Source organism: Phyllobates terribilis, unplaced genomic scaffold (assembly GCF_046119375.1).
Source record: "Phyllobates terribilis strain yellow unplaced genomic scaffold, ASM4611937v1 Scaffold_88__1_contigs__length_6355796, whole genome shotgun sequence".
Classification (NCBI taxonomy): domain Eukaryota; kingdom Metazoa; phylum Chordata; class Amphibia; order Anura; family Dendrobatidae; genus Phyllobates; species Phyllobates terribilis.
Genome location: NW_027362848.1, coordinates 4,151,712 through 4,177,121, shown reverse-complemented (window position 1 = coordinate 4,177,121; position 25,410 = coordinate 4,151,712). Strand labels below are relative to the sequence as shown.

Genomic DNA, 25,410 nt, shown 5'->3' with positions numbered 1-25,410 from the left:
CATCACAGGTCCTGTGCGCACAGAACAGCCATATATGTGGTGGCGGCTCTGCAGGTGGAGGTATGTGGAGACCCCATTACTGGGCGCAGGGGGCATTAACCCCTTCAGCACGGAGATTCTTTTGGGGTCTCTGTGTGGTGGGAACAGTGAGGTAACAGCTGTGGACAGAATGCGGCTTAGCTGGTTCCCGTCCACATTAGATCCATTCAGACGACTGCAGGATGAAGGACAGAAGCCCAGAGAAGTCTATCAGGCACCCCCATTACTAAACCAGTAAACTAAAAGAAAGAAAACACCCAAAAATATTTTTTTTGAAAACAACTCCCCGACAGACAACAGAGGAATAAAGTTCAGAGAAGAAGCTTCATAGAAAGACCATGAAGTTACAGACGTCATTTAACTCTTTGGGAGAAAGTGATTCCAGGGAGTAAATCCAGAACACGTCTCTGTAGAAGTTTACTGCGTTGTGATTGTGAATCCGCTGCGGTCGTCTCTTCTAACACCGACCATCGGAGATCAAAACTTTTATCACCATCTCCGGGAAATGTCTGGCCACGGTGGTCTCCCCAAACTTCTGCTCTTCTTCATTCTTTTCTTGCAGCGGCCGCAGTGGATTTCATCCTAGACTCATAGAGCCGAACAGAGGAGTGTTGTTTCTTCAGTCTGATTGTAATTGATCGTGACGTTTGTCCAATGTCCACTTTAAAGAATTTGTTCACTACTTTATATGAACCCCCCAACGTACCCGCCCCCCGGGGCCCAGAAATGTTTCTGTAAATACCTTGCGGTGCCTTTTCTGCCTCCTTGCAGCACTACCGCTGGCCACTCAGAGGCATCACGTGACCCGTCACTGATGTCACGTCAAGTGAGACTAACATCAGTGACGCGCTCCTCGCGGTGGATGCTGGGCTGTGGGAGGGGTTACCCCGTGCATCACACCCAGCATCCCCCGCTCGCTTTCCCAGTGAATGAGGAGAGGAAGAGCGTGCGGTGGATGCCGGGTGTGACGTGCTGGGTAACCCACGCCACAGCCCAGCGTCCACCGTGAAACGTAGAAGTGAGTACCACCTTCTGCAGCCGGAACTTGACGTGACATGAGCGGATGTCAGAGCTGGCTGCAGCCAGGGGTCACGTGATGCCTGTGAGCGGCCAGTGATAGCGCCACTCACAGGCAGAAAAGGCACCACAAAGTATTGAGAAACACTTATGGGCCCCGGGGGAATACATTGGGGGATCATATAAAGTAGTGGACAACCCCTTTAACACAAGGGCACTTTACCGAGTAAATCACACCAGAAATGTAGCAGGTAAAATCCACCAATATCCACAGGTGTCCCATCTAATTGGTGGGAAAACTATCATCTTTAATAATCCTCCAACAGTTCTTGAATGACAAACGCGGAAAAGTGCCCCTTTATGGATTTGAAAGAAAGTCTGTTTAAACACTTTAGCTTAATAGTATCAGCTCTAATAAAATGGTTAGAAAGCGATTTACCCTGAATATTCACAAATTGTGGGGTGGTTTTAAAAATGTTATGTTTAGGGTGTTTTTGTGAATGAATCATGTATTGCTCCCATAGTACAGTGCCCCTTTCTTGGCCCCCACACACAGTATTCTGTTCCCCTAGTACCGCCATCCACCCACACACTGTATAATGTTCCCACAGTACCTCCATCCCCAATTTTATTTTTTGGGGGTGTTTTTCATATAATATATGGAAACCTACATGAAAATGCTAAAAAATTCCTATCCTATCCAGAGAAAAAAAATACATTGTATATGGAGAATTTGGCATCAAATACCTCTTGTGTTGGTGTTCTTACAAACAAGCTTTTATAATGTCTCAAACTTCTGTGTGTGAATAAGACATGAGATCTAACGTGTTAGAAGATGACAGTCCGGGGAAGACGGGAAACATTCATATAGACGGCCGGTAGTGATCTAGTGGGTGACAGGACTCTGGCCAAATATGTTTCTAGAGCCGTAGTTGAAGATCAAAATGTCATCCTCATCATGAAGTAGTTATTTCTCATGTCACGTGTAATGAATATCTCCTGCAGTATTGTTAATGCCGATTCCAGTGTCGGTAAATGAGACGAGAATTAGCAATAAGGAAGATCAGTCTATGAGAAACGTGTTCAGCTACAGACTCCAAGGAAGAAACTGCTTGTTGTCTGTGGCCTAAAATATACAGTATAGGTTTTATTACTAGATGTAAAGAAGAAAACTAAATAGTAGAAAATAGTAAATCTCATATGTTTCCCTTATTATCTCCAGTGATTGTATTATTACTCAGGATTTTTATGAATTTACATCGGCTCATGTTCTTCTCATTCAGGTCTCTACAATATCAGATCCCCTAAATAAGAACATTTTTCTGATTCATTCATTAAGCATGGATATGGACAGGGACAAGATGGCGGAGAGGATATTACACCTCACCCTAGAGATCCTCTTCCGTCTTACTGGAGAGGTGAGAGATTCTGATGACGTCTCATTACATCATTCTTATCTATGGGAATAACAGATGGACAGAACTGGAGAGGTGAGGACTCTGGAAATGTCTGTAGTGAGATTTATTAATGTGTCTCTCCATAACTAGGGTTACACTGTAGTGAAGAAGACCTCTAGTGAGCGCTGTCAGGACCCTGTGTCTGAGGAATGGAGAAGACCCCTGAGCCCAATCACAGGGCCTCCACCTCACCCCCTGATACATGAGGACATCAATGATCAGAAGATCCTAGAACTCACCTACAAGATGATTGAGCTGCTGACTGGAGAGGTGACACTGCTGGGAATGAGGAATGCTGGGACATTATACAGTAACACTATGAAGGGATCGGGGGGATGACGGTATCATTTTCTGTGTCAGGTTCCTATAAGATGTCAGGATGTCGCTGTCTATTTCTCCATGGAGGAGTGGGAGTATTTAGAAGGACACAAAGATCTGTACAAGGACGTCATGATGGAGGTTCCCCAGCCCCTCACATCACCAGGTAATAGACAGGACTAAATACACACGACCTATAATTATCTGTATTTAAACAATGAATTCAGTCCCTCTATGTGTTTCCTCCAGATCTATCCAGTAAGAGGACAACACCAGAGAGATGTCCCCGTCCTCTTCTTCCACAGGACTGTAAACAAGAAGATCCCAATGTTCCTCAGGATCATCAGGTAGATGGAGAAAAGGTGTCATGAGATCTCCCCTATGATGTGTAGACAGCTGTGAAGGTCTTGTGCTCAGTCTTGTTTTATCCACCAGTATTATATGTTTTATACTTGTGTAATGAGAACGGTGGAGATGGCAGGATTAGAGCTGACCATAGATGTGACTTCTCCATCTGCCTGTGACTTTTACAATATTTGTTTCAGGGTGAAGATCTGACTCATATTAATACTACAGAGACATATGTGAGGGGTGATGAGCGGTGTAAAGAGGATATTCCTACATATGACTACCCAGGTGAGTAGAAACCACTAAATGCAGAGAAGTTACAGATTCATCTCAGATAATAGTGTAGAAAACCGCAGCACTGCTGGAATAGGTGAACAAGTAGGGTCAAAGCCATTCAAATAGCAAATGAATCTTGGCACTCAAACAGGCATAATTTTAATGTATTTAATTGCAGTCCAACACAGATACTATTGTTTTGGTCCTTAAAACCTTCATCAGTGTGTACTGCAGCATAAAGACAAAAAAATTGAAAACTACATATATCAGACAAAAGCATAAAAAATACCGTATTTTTCGGACTATAAGACTCACCGGACCATAAGACGCACTTAGGTTTTAGAAGAGGAAAATAAAAAAAAAATGTAAGCAAAAAATGTGGCCATGATGCCCTGTTAAGTGGTGGTGAATATTCATTGCCTTTAATAGCGGTCACTCTAAGCGCAGCAGGAGCCGCGCTGCGGCTACAGTGTGCGCGCTATTAGGGAGAATGAATGGTCACTGCTCCCCACGCACACAGTCCCGGCGTGGGGAGCAGTGACTATTCAGGCACATAGCGTGACACAGCACTGGAGGAGAGAGGAGGTGAGTATGAAAGTTTATTTTTTTTTTGTGCCGCGTGAGGAGGATCAGGGGGTGCCAAGCATACCTGGATGAGGGGGCCATACATACAAGGATGAAGGGGGCCATGCATACCGGGATGAGAGAGGCCATACATACAGGGTGCCATACTTACCAGGAGCTGCAGGCACAGTGTGCCGGTTATTAAGGAAAATTTAATATTCACTGCTCCCCACGTCCATGGGCGTGGGGAGCCGTAAATATTAATTTTCTTTAGTAGTGGACACAGTGTAGGCTGCAGAAGGCGGCAGTTGCCTCCTGCGCACCGCTACTCCGCCACTGTCACTTCCCCCACATCCCCCACCACCCACAGCCACAGTATTTTATGTATATCGGACTATAAGACGCACCCCCCCTCCTCCAAAATTTTAGAGGAAAAAAGTGCGTCTTAAAGTCCGAAAAATATGGTAGTAGAAACAAACTGTCATAAGGTATTTCTGAAATTCATATAATCATCTGAAAATCAATAACATTACAATAGAGAGCACATAATAATAATAAGTGTGACCTACTAGACTGCTAGGAATATAGTTAAAGGTGAAAGCAGGAAGGACACAGTGTCTCAGTGGAAAGACAGGATCTAGGGAGACAAACAGCTATAAGAACATCAGCCTCATAGGGAATTATCCAATCGGTACCTGCAGATATATGTAGAAACCTACCCAGTAGTGAGAGCAGGAAGTATGACAGGCGTGAAACGTGGCATCCGCCGCTGGTTCCAAAGGTCGCCATGTCAAGGGAGGAGAAAGCCTAGTATATGTGGTCAGAGGGCGGGACCTAATGTCCCAGGAGACCAATCAGAGTGAACCGCTGGTGTAACGTTCCTGGAAGTGGACTGAAGCGATAGGAGGCGGTGTCTGGATAGCAGTGACATCACCGGAAGTGACACCGTGTCGAGTGCCGCTATCAATTGCCTGAAGGCATAGGAGGTGTGACTGGAGAAACTGAGGGCGAACGTGCGTTCCACGGTGCAGGACGTGCATGTCAGAGGCTGCGTCCTGCGTTCCACAAGCAAGAAGACTGTGTACTGAGTGGGTGGAGTGCTTTACAGAACAGGGGAGTTTGCGTTCCACTGTGGGATGAGGGATGGACGCCGTGCAGGACTATAGGACAAAAGAATAATAAGCCTGGAAATATCACAGGAGGTGAACAGGTGTAAGTGGATCAGCCTGTGGGCCGTGGAGGATGATGATCAGTGATTAAAATAAGGAGAAGCCGTTCTGCAACATAAAGAATACAAAATAAATACCATGATAATGAAAGAAAGTTAATCTCTCTTAAATGACATGCAAATACTGTATCTCAAAACACGTACAGTACAGACCAAAAGTTTGGACAGACCTTCTCATTTAAAGATTTTTCTGTATTTTCATGACTACGAAAATTGTACATTCACACTGAAGGCATCAAAACTATGAATTAACACATGTGGAATTATATACTTAACAAAAAAGTGTGAAACAACTGAAAATATGTCTTATATTCTAGGTTCTTCAAAGTAGCCACCTTTTGCTTTGATGACTGCTTTTGCACACTCTTGGCATTCTCTTGATGAGCTTCAAGAGGTAGTCACCGGAAATGGTTTTCACTTCATAGGTGTGCCCTGTCAGGTTTAATAAGTGGCATTTCTTGCCTTATAAATGGGGTTGGGACCATCAGTTGTGTTGTGCAGAAGTCAGATGGATACACAGCTGATAGTCCTACTGAATAGACTGTTAGAATTTGTATCATGGCAAGAAAAAAGCAGCTAAGTAAAGAAAAACAAGTGGCCATCGCCCAAGCATGCTCGCTGAAAGGGTTAACAGAACATACTCGCTCATCACTAGTTCTAATTTATTAATTTGTCACCAGTAAGAGAAACTATATTCTCTTTTCCATGGTATCACCTATATTCATTGATAATGAACACGTCCACTAGAGGGCGTCTCCTACTAGTTCGACGTTGTCTCACTGCCAATAGTTCCCATATAATGAGGGACTAACCACGTTACTGGTAGCACAGAGGCTCTGGAAAAGTGAAAATGGCTCCTTGCTCCCCAAAAGAAATTCAGCAAATTCTGCTCTCCCAAATGCAAATGCTCCCCTTCCTTCTGAGCACCACAGTGTGCCCAAACCGCAGTTAGTGTCCATATGTTTGGCATTTGTGTAGCGATGAGAGTCGGCCTAATTAACGGGTGCATGTCTCCAGAAGCATGAGCTAGGCACAATATACAGGCACTACAACGTACTGGCCACTACAAAGTACTGGTCACTACAAAGGTAGTTTGCAATTTTCACTCAGCAACATCCACTGCTGCTTGTTTCTGGAAAAAAAAAACATGGAGTGAAAATCTACACTACACCTGTAGATAAATTCCCAAAGGGGTATATTTTACAAAATGGGGTCACTTGAGGGGGGATTCTGCTCTTCTAGCACTTATGGGCTTTGTATATGGAGTCCTGCTCCGTCCTTCCCGAGTCTCGCTGTGTGGCTAAGCAGTACTGTACAGTCACATATGGGGTATTTCTACATTGAGCAGAAATTGTGGGATAAATTTTGGTGCCATTTTTATCCATTTCCCAGTGTGAAAATGCAAAATCTAGGGCTAAAAAAAATTTTAGTGGGAAAAATGTTATTATTTTTTCTTCACTGTCCAATAGTATAAAATTCTGTGACCCCCCCTGTGGTGTCAATATGATCACTGCTTCCCTAGATGAATTCATTGAGAGGTTTAGTTTGTAAAATAGGGTTTCTTATGGGGGAGGTTCTATTGTTCTGGCACCTCAAGGGCTCTGCCAATGTGATATGGCACCCTCAAGCCAGTCTAGCAAAATCTGAACTCCAATATGGCACTTTTTCCCTTCTGAGTTTTGCACTGTGCCTCAAAAGTAGTTTTCGTCCACATATGGGGTATCAGCATACTCAGGAGAAATTACGCAACAAATTTTGGGGTCCATTTTATCCTGCTATCCTTGTGAAAATGAAAAAAATTAGGGCTAAAACAACATTTTTGTGGGAAAAATATCTTTTTTTCATTTTCACAGATCAACGTTGTAAAATTCTGTGAAGCACCTGTGGTTTCAAGGTGCTCACCACACATCTAGATAAGTTCCCTGAGGGGTCAGGTTTCCAAAAAGAGGTCACTTGTTTAGGCAAATCAGGTGTTCTCCAAAAGCGACATGACACTCGCAGACCTGAAAGGTCTTGGAATTACTGTTGCAGAAGGTCCTTCAGCTGCTTGGCTCCTGCAGCCTCTGTTCTGTTGGTAAGCTTCCTCTCCTGCTCTTCACAGGTCACATAGATCAGTGCAGAGCAGAAGAATAGACAACAGCTCTTTCTGTGATTGGGGAGGATGTGGTATCCGCTTTCTACTCCATCACAGGAAGCCGCCTCCGAACTATAAGACGCACACACTTTTAAACAAGAGTTTTTTTCTTGTTAAAAAATGCATTATATAGTCCACATAATATGGTAACTAAATTCCTTAAGGGGTATAGTTTCCAAAATGGGTTCACTTGTGGAGGTTTTCCTCTGTTCAGGCACATCAGGGGCTCTCCAAACACGACATGACACCCGCAGACCACTCCATCAAAGAAACGTCATTCCTTCCTTTCTGAGCTGTGTCGTACGCCCAAACAGTAGTTTCTCCCACATATGGGGTATCTGCGTACTCAGGAGAAATTGCAGAAGAAATTGTGTGGTGCAATTTTTTTTGTTACCCTTGTGAAGAAGCAAAATGTGTGGCAAAAAAACATTTTTGTGGGAAAAATTAGATTTTTTGTATTTTCACGGCTCAACATTATAAACTTCTGTGAAGAACATGGGGGTTCAAGGAGCTCACCATACTTCTAGATAAGTTCCTTGAGGGGTCTAGGTTCCAAAATGGTGTTACTTGTAGGGTGTTTCCACTGTTTAGGCACATCAGGGGCTCTCCAAAAGCGACATGGCGTCCGCTAATTATTCCAGCAAATTTTACATTTAAAAAGTCAAATGGCGATCCTTTTCTTCGGAGCCCTGCCATGCACCCAAACTGTTATTTTCCCCCACGTGGAGTATCAGCATGCACAACAAATTTTGGAGGAAGCCTAAAAATTTCCTTCCACATTCCATTAATTCCTGTGAAACACCTGGACGTTTACTAAACTTCTTGAATGTAGTTTTGAGCACCTTGAGGGGTGCAGTTTTTAGAATTTTGTCACTTTTGGGTATTTTCTGTCATATGCATATTGACAAATTACCGAGAGGGTAAAAAAAACCCTGGTTGAGGGGTGTATAAAAAAATGTCTTTTATTACTGCTTTACTAAAATGTGGTAAAGAAGTAAATTAAAACTACACTAGTTTGTCTGTGCCCTTACTCTGATATTAAGTCTCTAGAAACTGTATAGTATTAGAATACATCTGATATCATGAGCTCATTATATTCATTATAGTTTTCCTTTATGTCTGCAGTTCATAGATTAGTTGATCACATTATTTACTAGGACATACACAGGTTCCCTAGTGCTACCGAAAATATATACATAGCCACCCCAACAAGTTTCGCCATGTCTGGCTTCCTCGGGGGGCTGGGGCTATTATTGGCTGGACAGAGCCAGCGCCACCCAGAGCTTGTTCTTCCGACGTCTCTTCCATCACCAGCACTGCTTGCAGAATGAATAAATGGTAATTACTTACCGGTAATTTTTTTTTCCTGAAACCCATGACAGCACCATACAAGAGAGTAGTATCCGCCCCTATTACTGGACAGGAAGCCATGAGCGCAAAATAAAAAGGCAACTCCCACTTGCTCCTTCAATGTGGTTTCCAGGAGTCAAGTAAGAGTCACCCAATTCATCATCATTTTTATTTATACATTCACTCAAGCACATTCTTCATTGTGAGAAGAGAAGACTAAGAACCATCAGCCAAAAGTCAGAGGGAGGGAAAATTAGGGTGCTGTCATGGGTTTCAGGAAAATCAAATTACCGGTGAGTAAATATCATTTTTCCCTCCGCCATAACAGCACCATACGAGAGACCATAGCAACGGAGTCCTTCAATAGGGAGGGAGCACCCCTGTAGGATCTTACACCTGAAGAAAGATACCCAGAATATCCTAGTTTAACAGATAGTGCTTCAAGATTGAATGATATCTAAAAAATTCACAATCAACATAATGTCTATCGATTTGGAGCTTAAACCAAAAGCGCCAAAAGAGTAAACAGGATTTTTACAACACTCTGTCCTCTTTATCTCCCAGAGAAAGGTCTATATTTAGAGACCTCACTGTTATGCACACGCCCGGGCTAAGCGGCGTGTGCGTGTGATTGGTAGTGATTCCACTGGACCGTGCCGGAGAGTGAATGCCTGGAGGGGCGTGACTAAGTATTCACCCGATCCGACCAGGGTCGCACGACGGCATACGACGCCAGTGCACCAAGGAGGAACCGAGCAGAGGGACCAGGTGCTACTCCAGGACAGACCCCGGACACGGCTGTTGACCCACACAGGGGAATACAGGAACAGGCTGGTAGGCTGGCACACAGACTGGTGGGTATAGGCAGGCACGACTAGTATGCAGGCAGGCGGGTATGCAGGCAGGGGGGTAAAGACAAGCACAGCTAGAGTGCAGACAGGGAGGCACTAGCAGGTAGGAACACAGGCGGGATAGGACCCAGTACACACCGGGACTCAGGAACAATACAGGCAGAGGGTTACAGGCAAGCACAGCTAGAGTGCAGACAAGGCTGAGCAGGGAGGACAGGGCTCTGTTCACACGGAACAGACAGGAAGGGAAAGACAGAGCCAGATACTCACACAGTACTTGCAGAGACAACAAGCAGGAGTTAGGTACGAGTTCAGACTCTGCAGAAAAAGGAAGGGAACGGACATAGAGGCAAAACAGGTAAAGGACAGGAGAGAGTTCAGACTGGAACTGAGTGTACGGAGGAGACCGACACTGCAGAGGGATACAGGAGCGGGTCTGGGAATACGGCCCCCAGAGAGGCGGAACGAACAGGGAAGGAGCGTGTTCAGACAGGACAGACCAGACACAGGAGCGGGTCAAGGAAATCGGCCACTAGAAGGCGAGAGGAACAGGCTAGGAGCGAGTTCAGACAGGTCAGACAAGATACAGGAACGGGTCTAGGTAATCGGCCCCTAGAAGGCAGGAGGAACAGGCTAGGAGCGTGTTCAGACAGGACAGACAAGAGAACACAGAAAGGACTCAGTTCAGACACGGGAGCTGATACCGCAAAGCAGGAGACATACAGGACTCAGTTCAGACACGGGAACTGATACAAAAAGCAGGAGACAAGAGACGGGACCTGGCACCTTCAGAGTGCAAGCACACACTGAAGGAAACACTATGCTCAGGCAGGGATAGAAGGGAGCTGCTGAGCTATATACCAAGTGACAGACAGCAATAGGCTGAGGACGCACAAGGGGTGTGACCCACAGCAGGTACAAAAGGCAGGAAGTGATCGGGCGCCGCCCTTAAGCAGCAGAAACAGACACAAACAGACAGCATGGAGGGAAGCCAGAGAGACATTCTGGACAGGAGATCAAGTGCGCCCTCTTGCACAGTGGGAGATGGACCACCATGCAAGGACGCCGCCAGGTATGTTACACTCACTTATATACATGGTTGAATATCTTTTGATTTGATTAGATATTGATTTGATTTGATTTAGATTTGATTAGATATTCTGTTTTCATTAAATCAACTAACCAACAACTGAAGTATATAAGAACTGGTGCTAAGACTCGGCGTGTAATAGAAGCAGAAGTTAATCGATTCAGGGAACCTGGTAACCTTAACTAGGCTTTGACTAGGGTTTCTACCTTAATATTTTTGGCATTTTCAATTGAAGACCCCACGTAAGGCCAAGATCTGGGCCATAAGAATCTTTTTTAGGGTCAATGATCACATAATCGTTCAAAACTACTCAACTCTATGCTATCAAGAGTAGATAGAGCATCCCAGATTGTCAAAATGGGGATTTCAAAACCAGCAGAAATATTTAGTACTCTATATCCCTTAAGGTGTAACGTTAAGTTCCCCTAAGAAATGTATTTAAGCTGAACGGACACTTATAGTTCGAGATTTCCATCCTGGGGAGTTATGGCTACCACAATCTAGCCAAGTACCTAGAAAGGGTAAGACACAAATCTAAGCTATTCCAAAAGAAAAGTCACAATCCAACGTTCATGCAGGGATGATCGTATTTACGCTATTCTCCTATAATAGCATCAATTCAGCAACTTTATAATCCAACCATGGAGATTGTTAGATTAAAGTACTTCAAATGCAAAATAGTTTAGTTTTCAAGCAAAGAAACTAAGTAAACCGAGTGATAACCATCACCTCTGATACACTTTTTTTTTTTTTTTCCAAAGCAACTCATTCAGAAAGAGATCTAGATCTCTTATGGTATTGGTCAAATCTCAGATGGTCTTAAGCTAAGGTATTAGCATCCCGTCCCGTTAAACATGTACCATAAGTACGTATCATCCTGTGCTTGAGTAATAATCAGAACGGTCTTACCTCAGTGTGAACGCATTTGTCTTAACTTGCAAAGATGCTTCTCCTTCACCACAGGAGTCTCACGGGTATGGGGACATTTTAACTCATCCACTGATTCCTCCTTTTATAGGTTTATTGCAGCGCTGCCGTCTTATCACTCCAAGAGCGCACTGACTGAATATTTAACCAACTCGCCACTTAGTTGAGTCAACCAGTTTATGACTTTAATCCCAAGAATACATAGTGTAATATGGCTCCATTGACTTAGTTTCCAATTAGTCCATCTGCACTTCTAACTGGGAGGATACACTGGTCTTGAAATAATTTTACCAGATCCGGTATAATCGTGTCTGTCGGGCAACTCCATTAGGAGGATGGACTGGGATATTTGCCGGTTCGTCAGTCCCATAACGGCGAGTCCAACTCGTACCTCCCTTAGTAGGGCAGACCGGTAGTGCTGGCCAACTCAATACAATCAAGTTTATCTTACCATTCCGAATCAGGAGGGTAGATTGAGGCAATGTTTGGTTTATCAACCATCGATACCGGTGAGTCCAGCTCGCACTTCCCTTAGGAAGGCCGATCGGTATAGTGCTGCCTTACTTGGCACAATCAAGTTCATCTTACCATTCCATACCAGGAGGGTAGATTGAGGCAATTGGTGGTCTATCAACCAACTCATACCTCCCTTAAGAGGTCAGACCGGTATAGTGCCGCCCTCTTGGCACGATCAAGTTTCCTATCACTCTAAACGAGGAGGGTAGATTGGGGCAAATGTTGGATTTTCAGCCCCCCACCGGTGAGTACAACTCGCAGCTCCTCCTACCATTTCCTATTGGGGATATTTGGTATAGAGAGTTTAATCACTTAACGTCCAAAAGGTCATTCAAAGACTCTAGGTAGGAGTTTTAAGTGGACTTATAGTGGTTTCTTTTAAGCTTAGCGCAGGAGGAGGGGGGGGGACTGAGCTGTAGATGTTTATCAGCCAGTTCATCTAAAGAGATTGAGGCCTCTCATATGATGAGAGGTTGAAAAAGTTGAGCTTGTTTAGCTTAGAAAAACGACTCCTCAGAGGGGATCTCATTTACATCTATAAATATATGTGTGGTCAGTACAAAGGACTAGCACATGACTTATTCCCTCCAATAACCATACGAAGGACCAGGGGCACTCATTACGGGTGGAAGAAAGGCGATTCCAGCACCTAAAATAGGAAAGGGTTGAACTTTATGGACCTAGGTCTTTATTCAACCTATGTTACGTTACTAATGATCCTAGATTGTGAAGATCAACTGGACTTAAATTGTTATTATTCTTTTAGCGCCCCCATTCACACCTTTACCAAGAAGACCACTGGGATACAAAAGTTAAATGCAGACTATTTCAATATGCTATCCAAGTATGAGGGATTGACTGAATCTGGACTCAGCAGCTATCCTTTGGACTGTATTTAATAGAATCACCACAGACCGAGGGCATCGACCAGAAACCTTCCTTACCAATATCAGTAATATTGCTAGTAAAGGGTAGTGAAGCTTTGAGACCTTAGTGAAACAGATCTACAGGCCCCAAGTTGCCTGGCTAATCGGGCAACCCCCCGTGAGGCAGACAGCTGAGGAAAATTCTAGACCTAACGTGGCAGGTTTTTCCACAACTATGAAGCGGTCTGAAAAAACCTTCAGACAGGCCAACATTAGACATAAACCCACACCTGAATTGGCATGAGGCCTAGCCCTGAGGCTCAATACGCAAGCCCTGAGGCTCAATACGCAAGCCCTGAGTCTCAATATGCAAGCCACGAGGCTCAATACGGAAGCCACGAGCCCTAGCCGTGAGGCTCAATATACAAGCCATGAGGCTCAATACGCAAGCCACGAGGCCTAGCCGTGAGGCTCAATACGCAAGCCCTGAGGCTCAATACGCAAGCCCTGAGGCTCAATACGCAAGCCACGAGGCTCAATACGCAAGCCATCAGGCCTAGCCGTGAGGCTCAATACACAAGCCATGAGGCTCCATACGCAAGCCATGAGGCTCAATACGCAAGCCACGAGGCCTAGCCATGAGGCTCAATACGCAAGCCATGAGGCCTAGCCGTAAGGCTCAATACGCAAGCCATGAGGCCTAGCCGTGAGGCTCAGTACGCAAGCCATGAGGCCTAGCCATGAGGCTCAATACGCAAGCCATGAGACCTAGCCGTGAGGCTCAATACGCAAGCCATGAGGCCTAGCCGTGAGGCTCAATACGCAAGCCATGAGGCCTAGCCGTGAGGCTCAATACGCAAGCCATGAGGCCTAGCCGTGAGGCTCAATACGCAAGCCATGAAGCCTAGCCGTGAGGCTCAATACGCAAGCCATGAGGCCTAGCCGTGAGGCTCAATACGCAAGCCATGAGGCCTAGCCGTGAGGCTCAATACGCAAACCATGAGGCCTAGCCGTGAGGCTCAATACGCAAGCCATGAGGCCTAGCCTTGAGGCTCAATACGCAAGCCATGAGGCCTAGCCTTGAGGCTCAATACGCAAGCCATGAGGCCTAGCCGTGAGGCTCAATACACAAGCCATGAGGCCTAGCCGTGAGGCTCAATACGCAAGCCATGAGGCCTAGCCGTGAGGCTCAATACGCAAGCCATGAGGCCTAGCCGTGAGGCTTAATACGCAAGCCATGAGGCCTAGTGACTCGCCCCCTGGGCCGTGGGGCACTCGGATCCGGACAATAGGGAAACGGTGGGAGTAGTAGTGGCAACCTGGTTCTGTGGCTCAGGGTGGTCAGGCCAGTGGTAGTCCGTTATGTGCTGTTGATATTATCCGACTACGCCACCCGTGGATTTGCGGTCATTAGGAACCGCCGCTGCAAGGCTAACCGCTGGGGCTGATGATGTATGCAGCTGGGATGGTGTGACTTCCCACGGGAAGAGTACGGCCCCGGGCAGTGTAGTGGATGTTGGGAGTGATGGTAGTGAGAGTCCCAGTGCTGATAGTGCTGGAGGAGCAAGGAGCACACAGACAACAGGTCGCAGTCCAGGGTCTTTACTAGAACAGGTAAATTGACCCACAAACAGTCCCGGCTAGGAGGGAACCTGGATGTCTTAGAGCAACGGGGAAATTGGCCCTGGTCAGAGTGAGGGTGTAGGCCTACCGTGTTTTCTGTGCTCCTTCTGGCTATCTCCTCCTTATAGGGTAACAGTCCACGTTTCCGAGCTCTCCGTGTATTCTCGCCTGTATGGCCTGCGACGTGGGTTCCTTTCTGCTCCCAGCCTTGTACGGCTTTGCTGGTCCCTTCTGTTGTGGCAGGGCCTCCAGGCTTCTTAGGCCAAGGAATATACAGTCCCCTGTGAACTGGTTATCTGCTGGGGGATGTGGAATCCTCCCAGCCTCAGACACCAAAGTCTGGTAGATTAAGTCCTCTATCTGCCAAGACAGGCTCACTTCGCCTCTTGTCTCTGGCTTGTGGCTCTCCTCCTGCCACACTTCCTCTTAGGTGCAATACAACTTTCTGTCCCTGCTCTGCTCTGGGACACGTCTCAGTCCTGAGACAGGTCATTCGGTTCTCCCTAACCCTGCCCCCAGTACCAGCTTTTATAGGGGCAGCCAGCTCCCCCTACTGGCCTGAGACAGGAGGCATTGCATGCTAATGTTCCCCTGACTAGAGAACCTCCCCCTTGCTCTCAGACACAGCTTTAATATATTTGTGGCATCCAGGCCAGGGTGACACATTCCCCCCTAGTGAAATTTAGTACTCCGGAACTAAACAATAAACAAAGACAATATGCATAACCATAAAACATTAACAGACAGACGACGCACAGATTGAGTTCTTAAGGTCACAGTGTGGCCTGTGACCGGGTGTCCATATCACCAGCACAACGGGGAGCCTTAACCAGGTGGGGGTCTGTCCTACCCCAAGTCCTTTACAGTCTTAGTTCATTCCTGGGCTAGGCTCCGAACACAGTCCATACAAGGTCCCGGTTATAAAAAGTCCATAACCTTTGAGTCCTTACTGTAGCTGCAAGAAACTGAAACACAGAATTACCAAACATGCATGTAACTGCAAACAATTCAATATTTGGCAACAGGGTCATTTACAATCTTAGCGCGCTCTATATTTTCCAGCGAGCGGGTATCTGCCCCTTTGTGCTCCTGGTTGACCTACGTAGCCCACTGTCTGGTGGTGGACCAACCTGGCTTTCCCCACTAGCGTTAGGGGTACAGCTACCAGCTGGGTGTACAGGTAGGGCAGGCAGCTGTCTGCGGGTGCTTTGGCTTACCGCAGGCATGGCAGGCTCACTGTCAGCAGAGGGTTGACTCTCCTGGGCTGCTGGTACAGGCTCTTCTGCCTCTGGAACTGCTTGCTCCTCTTCACCTTCCGGCTCTGGTGTTGGTTGTTGCTGTGCCGGTTGCAGGAAATGCAGGACGGGTACCACTATGGCATCATTTATGCGAGTCCAGGACTGAGGGAACTCTCCGAGAACGGTGCTGATCATTTCTTCCTTGTCCTCTGCGGGTTCAAGGTCACTCTGATCCTCTTCTGCACTACGGAGTTGCTCTGGGCATCTTTTGAGGTGGTCCCTGGAGACAACACTAGTGGTTTCTCCTCCGTCCTTGGTGATTACGCACACCTTTGGGTTGTCATGGTCAGACTGCAGTACGGTGTAGGGTTCCCTTTTCCACTGGTCGTCCAACTTATGTAGCCTTCTCTTCCACTTCAGGACCTGCTCACCAGGTTCTAGGGGACCAGCAGTGGCGTGTTGGTTGAAGAGTCTTTCTTGCCTTTCTCTCACCTGGGCCAGGCTCCTCTCCACACTCTCCTGTACCTTCTTGTACAGCAGTTGCCTTTCTGTATCCCAGTCTGCATCCGGGGAGGTGTCCTCAGGCGTTAGGACTCCCATCTCCAGGTCTACGAGCAGCTTATCTGGTCTGGCTCGCATCAGGTAAGCCGGGGTGCAGTTTGTAGCATTCACCGGGATATTGTTGTATAGGTCTACTAGGTCCGGCAGTTTTTCTGGCCACAGGCTGCGTTCCTCCAGGGGCAACGTCTTCAGGAGATCAATGACTATATTGTTCATCTTCTCACACATCCCGTTGGTTTGGGGGTGGTAAGGCATTGTACAAATCTTCTTACAGCCATAGAGGTTGCAGAACTCTTGGAAGATTTCAGCCTCGAACGCTGGACCCTGGTCTGTCAGGACCTGTTCCGGATACCCGTGTGGACGACAGAAGTATTGCTGGAAGGCTCTGGCCGCTGTTTGGGCTGTCAAGTCTTTTACCGGGACCACCACGAGAAAACGGGAATAGTGGTCCACGATTGTCAGGGCGTAGATGTACCCTGACCGGCTTGGAGCCAACTTGACGTGGTCTAGAGCTACCAGCTCAAGAGGCTGGGTGGTGACGATGGGCCTCAAGGGTGTCTTCTGGCTGGTGCGGTCCTTCCTCCTTAGGTGACAAGGGCCACAGTCTCTGCACCACTTCTCCACAGCTCCTCTCATGCCGACCCAAAGGAACCGTCCTCTTAGCAGGAACTCCAGTTTCTTCTAACCGAAGTGCCCCGCTCTGTCATGGTAAGCCCCCAGGACCATAGCTGCATCCCGCCTTGGAACCACGACTTGCCAGGTCAGCTCGTGCGTCCGGTGGTTGACAATCCTTCTGCACAACTTGCCTTCGTAGAGGAACAGCTTGCTCTTCTCTTTCCATAGCTGCTTAGCTTCCTCTGGAGCATCCGGATCCATGCGGGCGTCTTCCTGGGTCAGCAGATCTTTCACCAGGCGGATGGCAGGGTCACTATCTTGGGTCTCAGCCCAGCTGTGGTGAGGTAGGGGATTGATCGTCACGGTTGTTAGATCCTCCTCCTTCACGCGGTGGGAGTATTGAGCGGCTCCATACCGGTGAAACGCGGGGAGTTCTATCTCCTCCAGCTCTTCTGGGTCTTCGTCACCTTCAGGTAAGTGAGGCTTCCTCGATAGGGCGTCAGCGTTGGCATTGGTTTTGCCGGCCCAGTACTTGATCACAAAGTCATAGTTGGAGAGACGGGCCATCCACCGCTGTTCTAGGGCACCCAGTCTTACATTGTCCAGGTGTGTCAACGGGTTGTTGTCCGTGTACACGGTGAACTTTGCAGAGGCCAGGTAATGCTTGAAGCGTTCCGTTACGGCCCACACCACTGCCAAGAATTCTAGCTTGAAGGAACTGTAATTCTCCGGGTTCCTCTCGGTGGGACTCAGCTTCCGGCTGGCGTACGCGATCACCCTTTATCTGCCCTGTTGGTTTTGGGACAGTACGGCTCCCAGTCCCACATTACTGGCGTCCGTGTGGAGAATAAAAGGCTGGCCATAATCAGGGTAGGCCAGGATCTCATCCCCTGTGAGGGCCATCTTCAACTGGCGGAAGGACTCCTCTTCCGGTTTATCCCACTTGAAGGGAGGCTTTTGGCTCCTGGACTTAGACTGTCCGATCAGGAGGTCCTGCATAGGAGCTGCCATCTTAGTGAACCCGGGGATGAACCTTCGGTAGTAGCCTACCAACCCGAGAAACTGTCTCACCTCTTTGATGTTCGAGGGGCTTGGCCAGCTCTTGATTGCCGTGACCTTGTCAGGGTCGGGGGCTACTCCTTCCGCACTTACCACGTGCCCTAGGTACTGGACCTTTGGTTTCAGCAGGTGACACTTCGATGGTTTCACCTTCAGGCCATAGCCTGCCAGGGCTTCGAACACCTCGGCCAGGTGCTTCAGATCGTCCTCGTAGGTCTTCGAATAGACGATCACGTCGTCCAGGTAAAGGAGGACCGTCTCGAAGTTTCGGTGCCCTAGACAGCATTCCATCAGCCTCTGGAAGGTCCCTGGTGCGTTGCAGAGCCCGAAGGGCATACAGTTGAACTCACTCAGTCCCACTCAGTCCCATCGGGGTGGTGAAGGCGGTCTTCTCCTTGTCAGCCTCTGCCACAGGAACCTGCCAGTACCCGCTAGTAAGGTCCAAAGTAGAAAAGAAGTTAGCTGATTTTAGTGCGGCTAAAGACTCCTCTATTCTAGGCAGCGGGTATGCGTCTTTATGGGTGATACGGTTGATTTGTCTATAGTCTACGCACATTCTCATGGTGCCATCTTTCTTTTTCACCAGAACCAAGGGGGCTGCCCAGGGGCTACAGCTATCTCTAATGACCCCAGCTTCTTTAATTTCTCTTAGCATGCCCTTTGCGTTCTCATAATGTGCAGGGGGTACAGGTCTGTGTCTTTCTTTTATCGGTGGGTGGCTCCCTGTGGGGATGTGGTGTTCTATCCCCTTTACTCTGCCGAAGTCTAGCGGGTGTTTACTAAAGACTCTCTCGTACTCCTGTACCACCCGGTAGACTCCTTGTTTTTGGTGCAGGGGAGTGGAGTCAGCACCCACATAGAGTTTCTGGCACCAGTCCTCCTTTTGTTTCTGGGAGCCCTTACCCTCCGCCTGTGGAGATGGAGGCAAGGGTTCCACGGCCCTGATAGCTTTGTGTTCGACAACAAACAGTTTGGCGAGTGTAGCGTACCTGGGTAAGTGTACTTCCCTCTCCCCAATGTTGAGGATGCGGACGGGCACCCTCCCATGACGGACATCAACCACCCCCCGGGCTGTCAAAATGGTGGGCCTGCTGTCCGAGTACACGGGTTCTACCATGGCTTGGTAGTCTCTACCTCTCAACCCGATTGCAGTCCGACACCAGATCATCATTTCACTTTTCGGAGGCATGGAAATGGGGAATGGGTCACTCAGTCTTACGCTACCGATCTCACCACCAGAAAGTTCTACCTGCTGCCGTCTCATCAGGGCTTTTATCTTTTTGTTGAGGACTCTCTGTTGGCTGGAACAAGCATTCACCGCCACCTGTTGTAGAATTACAATTACCTCTGAAAGACAATTTTCAATCACGTTAGTACCCACAGTTATTTTAGGGTGACTTTCACGACGGTCAATTTCCACAATAATCACTCCCTGTGCCGGTAGTTCAACTTTACCAATTTTAATGGTCATCTCCTTGAACCCCATCTGCGGCACGGGTAAGCCATTACTGGCGATGATGCTCAAGTTACTGTCTGGATACCGTGTGATATCAGCATCAGTCCAATACTGCTTAAAAAGTACATAAGGGATAGTGGTTACTTGTGACCCAGTATCCAGCAAGGCGCTCATGGGGATACCGTCCAGCACCACGGGTAAAACCGGGCGCCCCCCAACGTACTTATCACGCCAATTATAAGGGCCTAGTGATCTTATGCCTGGGGGTTGGCCCTCTGCCCCAGGTTGGACCCGTTTAAATTACAGTACCTGGAAATGTGTCCGGGCTGGTTGCATCGACGGCAAATGGGCTGTCCATCCTCTGCGTAGCGGTCTGTGGGCCTCCCTCGGAACGACGGGATCCTCCTCTGTCGACGCCACGGGACATCCTCCGGACTTGAAGCCAGCTCGATGGGTCTTGACGGGTCCACTTGCAACGCCTGGACGGTCCTGGTCAATGCCGTGATGCTCCTGGTCAGCTCCTGGACTTGGTGGTGCAGGTCTTTCGACGGGGCTTGGTTCAGAGCCTGTGCATCAGCTCCCACGGGGTCCATAGAGGAGGGCGCCGCCTCCTGGTGGTAGGTGAGAGCAGGGGGCCGGGGGTTTATAGCGCCACTGATTGCAGGTTCACGGAGCACCCTTATGGCCCTGTCCTTAAATTGGGCAAAGGTCAGATCCATAGAACCTCATTTTAATTTCAGCGGAGGTACGTGTGTCAAAGGTACCCCGCAGCCGGGCCAGAATACCCTTCACGGTTCTTTTCTCCTCAGTGGGCCATGACTTTACCTCCCTTTGGGCTGCGCCAGTTAACTGCCCTGTTAATATGCTAACCTTCTGTTCCTCTGTCAGGGGGTAAACCTGGAACAAACTGTACAGCCTTTCCTTAAAGTCAGTTAGGGCATGGGGCTCCCCTGAGTACTTGGGCAGCCAGGTCGCTCCAGGGATGTATGGCAGGGAAAAGGGCATCACCGCTGCTGCAGCCGCGTTGGTGGTAATGGGTGCCTCTGTGTCCGACATCTTCCTCCCCCCTAGTTAAGCGTGGCCTACCTTCCGACGATCCTCTTCTGTAGGCCGCGGCTCCGCTGCTGCTGCTCTGGACGAGGACCTTACGTCGCGTCCTGATAACGTCAGCGTCGCTCTCTCTCCCTTCCAGGACCTTGCGCAGCGTCGGTGTGTGGGGCGGAGCTTCGGATCTCGCGCGGTTTGGACGTCCACGCCCCTCTTCTTCCCGCGCGGCGTCCTGAAGATGGCGTCCGATGGCGGGAAAACGGCTGAAGATGGTGGGAACCGATGGAAGATGGCGGGAGATGGCTGGAAATGGCGGGAAATGGCTCAGGACGGCGGGAAACCTCTTTTCAGGTAAGTGCAAAGTCTTTTTCAGGCACGCAATACCCGTTTGTGGCGGGTTGGTTGCAATCCTGCCGACTACGCCAAAGCTGACTCGCCCCCTGGGCCGTGGGGCACTCGGATCCGGACAATAGGGAAACGGTGGGAGTAGTAGTGGCAACCCGGTTCCGTGGCTCAGGGTGGTCAGGCCAGTGGTAGTCCGTTATGTGCTGTTGATATTATCCGACTACGCCACCCGTGGATTTGCGGTCATTAGGAACCGCCGCTGCAAGGCAGACCACTGGGGCTGATGATGTATGCAGCTGGGATGGTGTGACTTCCCACAGGAAGAGTGCGGCCCCAGGGCAGTGTAGTGGATGTTGGGAGTGATGGTAGTGAGAGTCCCAGTGCTGATAGTGCTGGAGGAGCAAGGAGCACACAGACAACAGGTTGCAGTCCAGGGTCTTTACTAGAACAGGTAAATTGACCCACAAACAGTCCCGGCTAGGAGGGGACCTGGATGTCTGAGAGAAACGGGGAAATTGGCCCTGGTCAGGGTGAGGGTGTAGGCCTACCGTGCTTTCTGTGCTCCTTCTGGCTATCTCCTCCTTATAGGGTAACAGCCCACGTTTCCGAGCTCTCCGTGTATTCTCGCCTGTATGGCCTGCGACGTGGGTTCCTTTCTGCTCCCAGCCTTGTACAGCTTTGCTGGTCCCTTTTGTTGTGGCAGGGCCTCCAGGCTTCTTAGGCCAAGGAATATACAGTCCCCTGCGAACTGGTTATCTGCTGGGGATGTGGAATCCTCCCAGCCTCAGACACCAAAGTCTGGTAGATTAAGTCCTCTATCTGCCAAGACAGGCTCACTTCTCCTCTTGTCTCTGGCTTGTGGCTCTCCTCCTGCCACACTTCCTCTTAGGTGCAATACAACTTTCTGTCCCTGCTCTGCTCTGGGACACGTCTCAGTCCTGAGACAGGTCATCCGGTTCTCCCTAACCCTGCCCCCAGTACCAGCTTTTATAGGGGCAGCCAGCTCCCCCTACTGGCCTGAGACAGGAGGCATTGCATGTTAATGTTCCCCTGACTAGTGAACCTCCCCCTTGCTCTCAGACACAGCTTTAATATATTTGTGGCATCCAGGCCAGGGTGACACACTAGCAGTGAGGCTCAATACGCAAGCCATGAGGCCTAGCCGTGAAGCTCAATACGCAAGCCATGAGGCCTAACCATGAGGCTCAATACACAAGCCATGAGGCCTAGGCCAAACAAACGTAGGTAGGTACGGAATCATTAAATTTAGATTCTTCCAGACTGATGTTATCATTTCAGCGCCCAACTGGGCCCCTGCTTATTGCCACTCACTAGAGGTTTCTATAGAACACAGCATGGTGTTTCATGATTCACTGGTGTTCCATGATTCATGGCTGCTCCTGCCGTGAGCTCCAGGCTTCTACATCCTTGAGGACATGAAACCACATTGAAGGAGGAAGTGGGAGTTGCCTTTTTATTTTGTGCTCAGGTCTTCCTGTCGGGTAATAGGGGTGGATCCTACTCTCTCGTATGGTGCTGTCATGGGGCTCCCAAGGAAAAAGATGGCTCCTGGTGACAGAAGCACATGTTGCAGTAGGAGATCCCAGAGGAGATGGGACCCACCATTTGCAGAAGCCCTTATATGACAAAATGGCAGAAAACCAGAGCAGTAGAAATCACCATAAAGTGGCTCCATTTTGGAAATTATATTCCTCAGTGAATTAATCTATAGGACAAGTGACTATTTTGACTCCAAAGCCACTTTCCTGAAATTAGCACGCAGAGGATCTTGTAGAGTGAAAATTGCACATTTGTCATTTTATAACCCAACACATAGTGACCAGATTGTGCTCCAGGAGACACACACCGTAAATTAAGTGGGTTCTTCTCACTATAGTAATGCCAAATACATGGAGGCTAAATGTGGTTTGGGCGCACTGCAAGGCTCAGAATGAGGGGGAGATTTCACTTTGAGAGGTAAGATATTGCTGGATTGGTTTATGGAAGCCATGTTGCTTTTCAAGAGCCTTTGAGCCACTAATAATGTGGAAACCTCTGTTTTTCCATTAACAGATGATGGACCTGAGTGGTGACTTGTTTTTTTGCTAGTAGAAGTTTTTCTTGGTATTATTTTTGCCTACATAACATTGTTTGGTGGCTTCTTATTCCATATTTGGGAGGCAGAATGAATAAACAGTTGAACACCACGCTCTTCTGGTTCATCCTATGAGGTTTTCTATTAGACTGTGAACTGTCATTGTCTTGGTGAATAATTAGATTTTTTTGCATAACTTCCCATTTTTACGGACAGTTTAAGTAGAAATGTTCAAAAATATATAATTACAAGGATTTTTATTAAAAAATAATAATTGGTTTTATTATTGGCAGATGTCTGTACCAGGAGATCAGAGGGACACCTGACATCTTCAATTTTCAAATCAGATAATTTTGAGATCCCACAGGATACAATTGAAGTGAATGCCATTACTCCAGATATACCATCATCCCTTCACAGCAAAGATCTGTCATCTGATCCTATGAAACAGGTCCTGTCTTCTGATTCATTACCGACTACTAAGGAAAATCAAAGTCGCAAAATAAGCATTAAAAAACAAATTGCTACTAAAGCAAAGAAGCCATTTTCACGTTCAGAATATGGAAATAGTTTTCCCCTCAAAAAGTCTTTTCTTAAACATGAAAAAATTCACAAAGCGAAGAATAGATTTTCTTGTTCCAAGTGTGGGAGATGTTTTAATCAGAAATCAGATTTTGTTAGGCACCTGAGAACTCACACAGGGGAGAAGCCATTTTCCTGTTCAGAATGTGGGAAATGTTTTACAAAGAAATCAACTTTCATCAGACATCAGAGAACTCACACAGGGGAGAAGCCATTTTCATGTTCAGAATGTGGAAACTGCTTTACAGCGAAATCAAATCTTATTGCACATCAGAGAACTCACACAGGGGAGAAGCCATTTTCATGTTCAGAATGTGGGAAATGTTTTATAAAGAAATTAACTTTTATCAGACATCAGAGAAGTCACACAGGGGAGAAGCCATTTTCATGTTCAGAATGTGGGAACTGCTTTACAGAGAAAACATATCTTATTGCACATCAGAGAACTCACACAGGGGAGAAGCCATTTTCATGTTCAGAATGTGGGAAATGTTTTGCAAATCAATCAAATCTTATCAGCCATCAGAGAACTCACACAGGGGAGAAGCCATTTTCATGTTCCGAATGTGGGAACTGCTTTACAGAGAAATCAAATCTTATTACACACCAGAGAACCCACACAGGGCTGAAGCCATTTTCATGTTCAGAATGTGAGAAATGTTTTGTACAGAAATCAAAACTTATTGCACATCAGAAAACTCACACAGGGGAGAAGCATTTTTCATGTTCAGAATGTGGGAACTGTTTTACAGAGCAATCAACACTTATGGAACATCAGAGAACTCACACAGGGGAGAAGCCATTTTCATGTTCAGAATGTGGGAAATATTTTGCAAAGAAATCAAATCTTATAAAACATCAGATAATTCACACAGGGGAGAAGCCATTTTCATGTTCAGAATGTGGGAAATGTTTTGTACAGAAATCAAATCTTCTCAAACATCAGAGAACTCACACAGGGGAGAAGCCATTTTCATGTTCAGAATGTGGGAACTGTTTTACAGCGAAATCAACGCTTATCGAACATCAGAGAACTCACACAGGGGAGAAGCCATTTTCATGTTCAGTATGTGGGAAATGTTTTGCAAAGAAATCAAATCTTATCAAACATCAGAGAGTTCACACAGGGGAGAAGCCATTTTCATGTTCAAAATGTGGGAAATGTTTTAACCAGAAAGCAAATCTTGATAGCCACCAGAGAACCCACAAAGAGAAGAATGCCGCAACTACACCCAACTAGTCTCTATACAGATTATAAAGGCCCTAGCTGCACAACTAAAAACGCCACGGACCTAACTCTCTTAATAGGCCATTGAGGAGTTTTTTGTACCTCCTGAGGAACCAGAGGGGAGGCCACAACACGCTGTCAACCAGGGGAAAGGAAAGTATAAAGTCAAATATGAAAACCCTGAGTGAGAAACTAAAATACATTCATATACACTCCCTGACAGAAGTTATGTCGCTTATCCATGTTATGTAAATAAAAGATTATAACCTGACGTTAAATTCATCCATTGGTTTTATAAATTACTCTTTTGAAAGCTGAAACCCTCCCAAATTTGATTTCGGTTAAGAAAATAAATTGGCATCAATGGTGAAATATTGATCATTTAATGAACACCGAATGGTCAGATTTTGGCAAGACCAAAGTTTTGTCGCCCACAGAAAGTAATGTGATATTCAAACAAATAATTATCTTAAAATAAAAATATATGTTGCATAACATTGATGAATGAAGTTGTGGTGCTATTAGAGTCATATTTAATATTTTGTGTGACTTCCATGAGCTTGAAGGACTGCATCCATGC

At 47.2% G+C, this 25,410-nt stretch overlaps 1 protein-coding gene across 1 annotated transcript; it reads left to right on the top strand.

Annotated features, from left to right (window-relative positions):
* LOC141197798 (uncharacterized) lies at nt 1–25,078 on the top strand (the record flags this gene model as incomplete). Its single annotated transcript, XM_073662879.1, has 9 exons — nt 1–60; nt 2,340–2,474; nt 2,604–2,783; nt 2,874–2,997; nt 3,081–3,178; nt 3,377–3,467; nt 9,683–9,685; nt 23,314–23,560; nt 23,648–25,078. Coding segments are annotated over 9 exons (2,133 nt in total), but the record flags the coding sequence as incomplete, so codon positions are not given.
* Nucleotides 25,079–25,410: the final 332 nt, after the last annotated feature.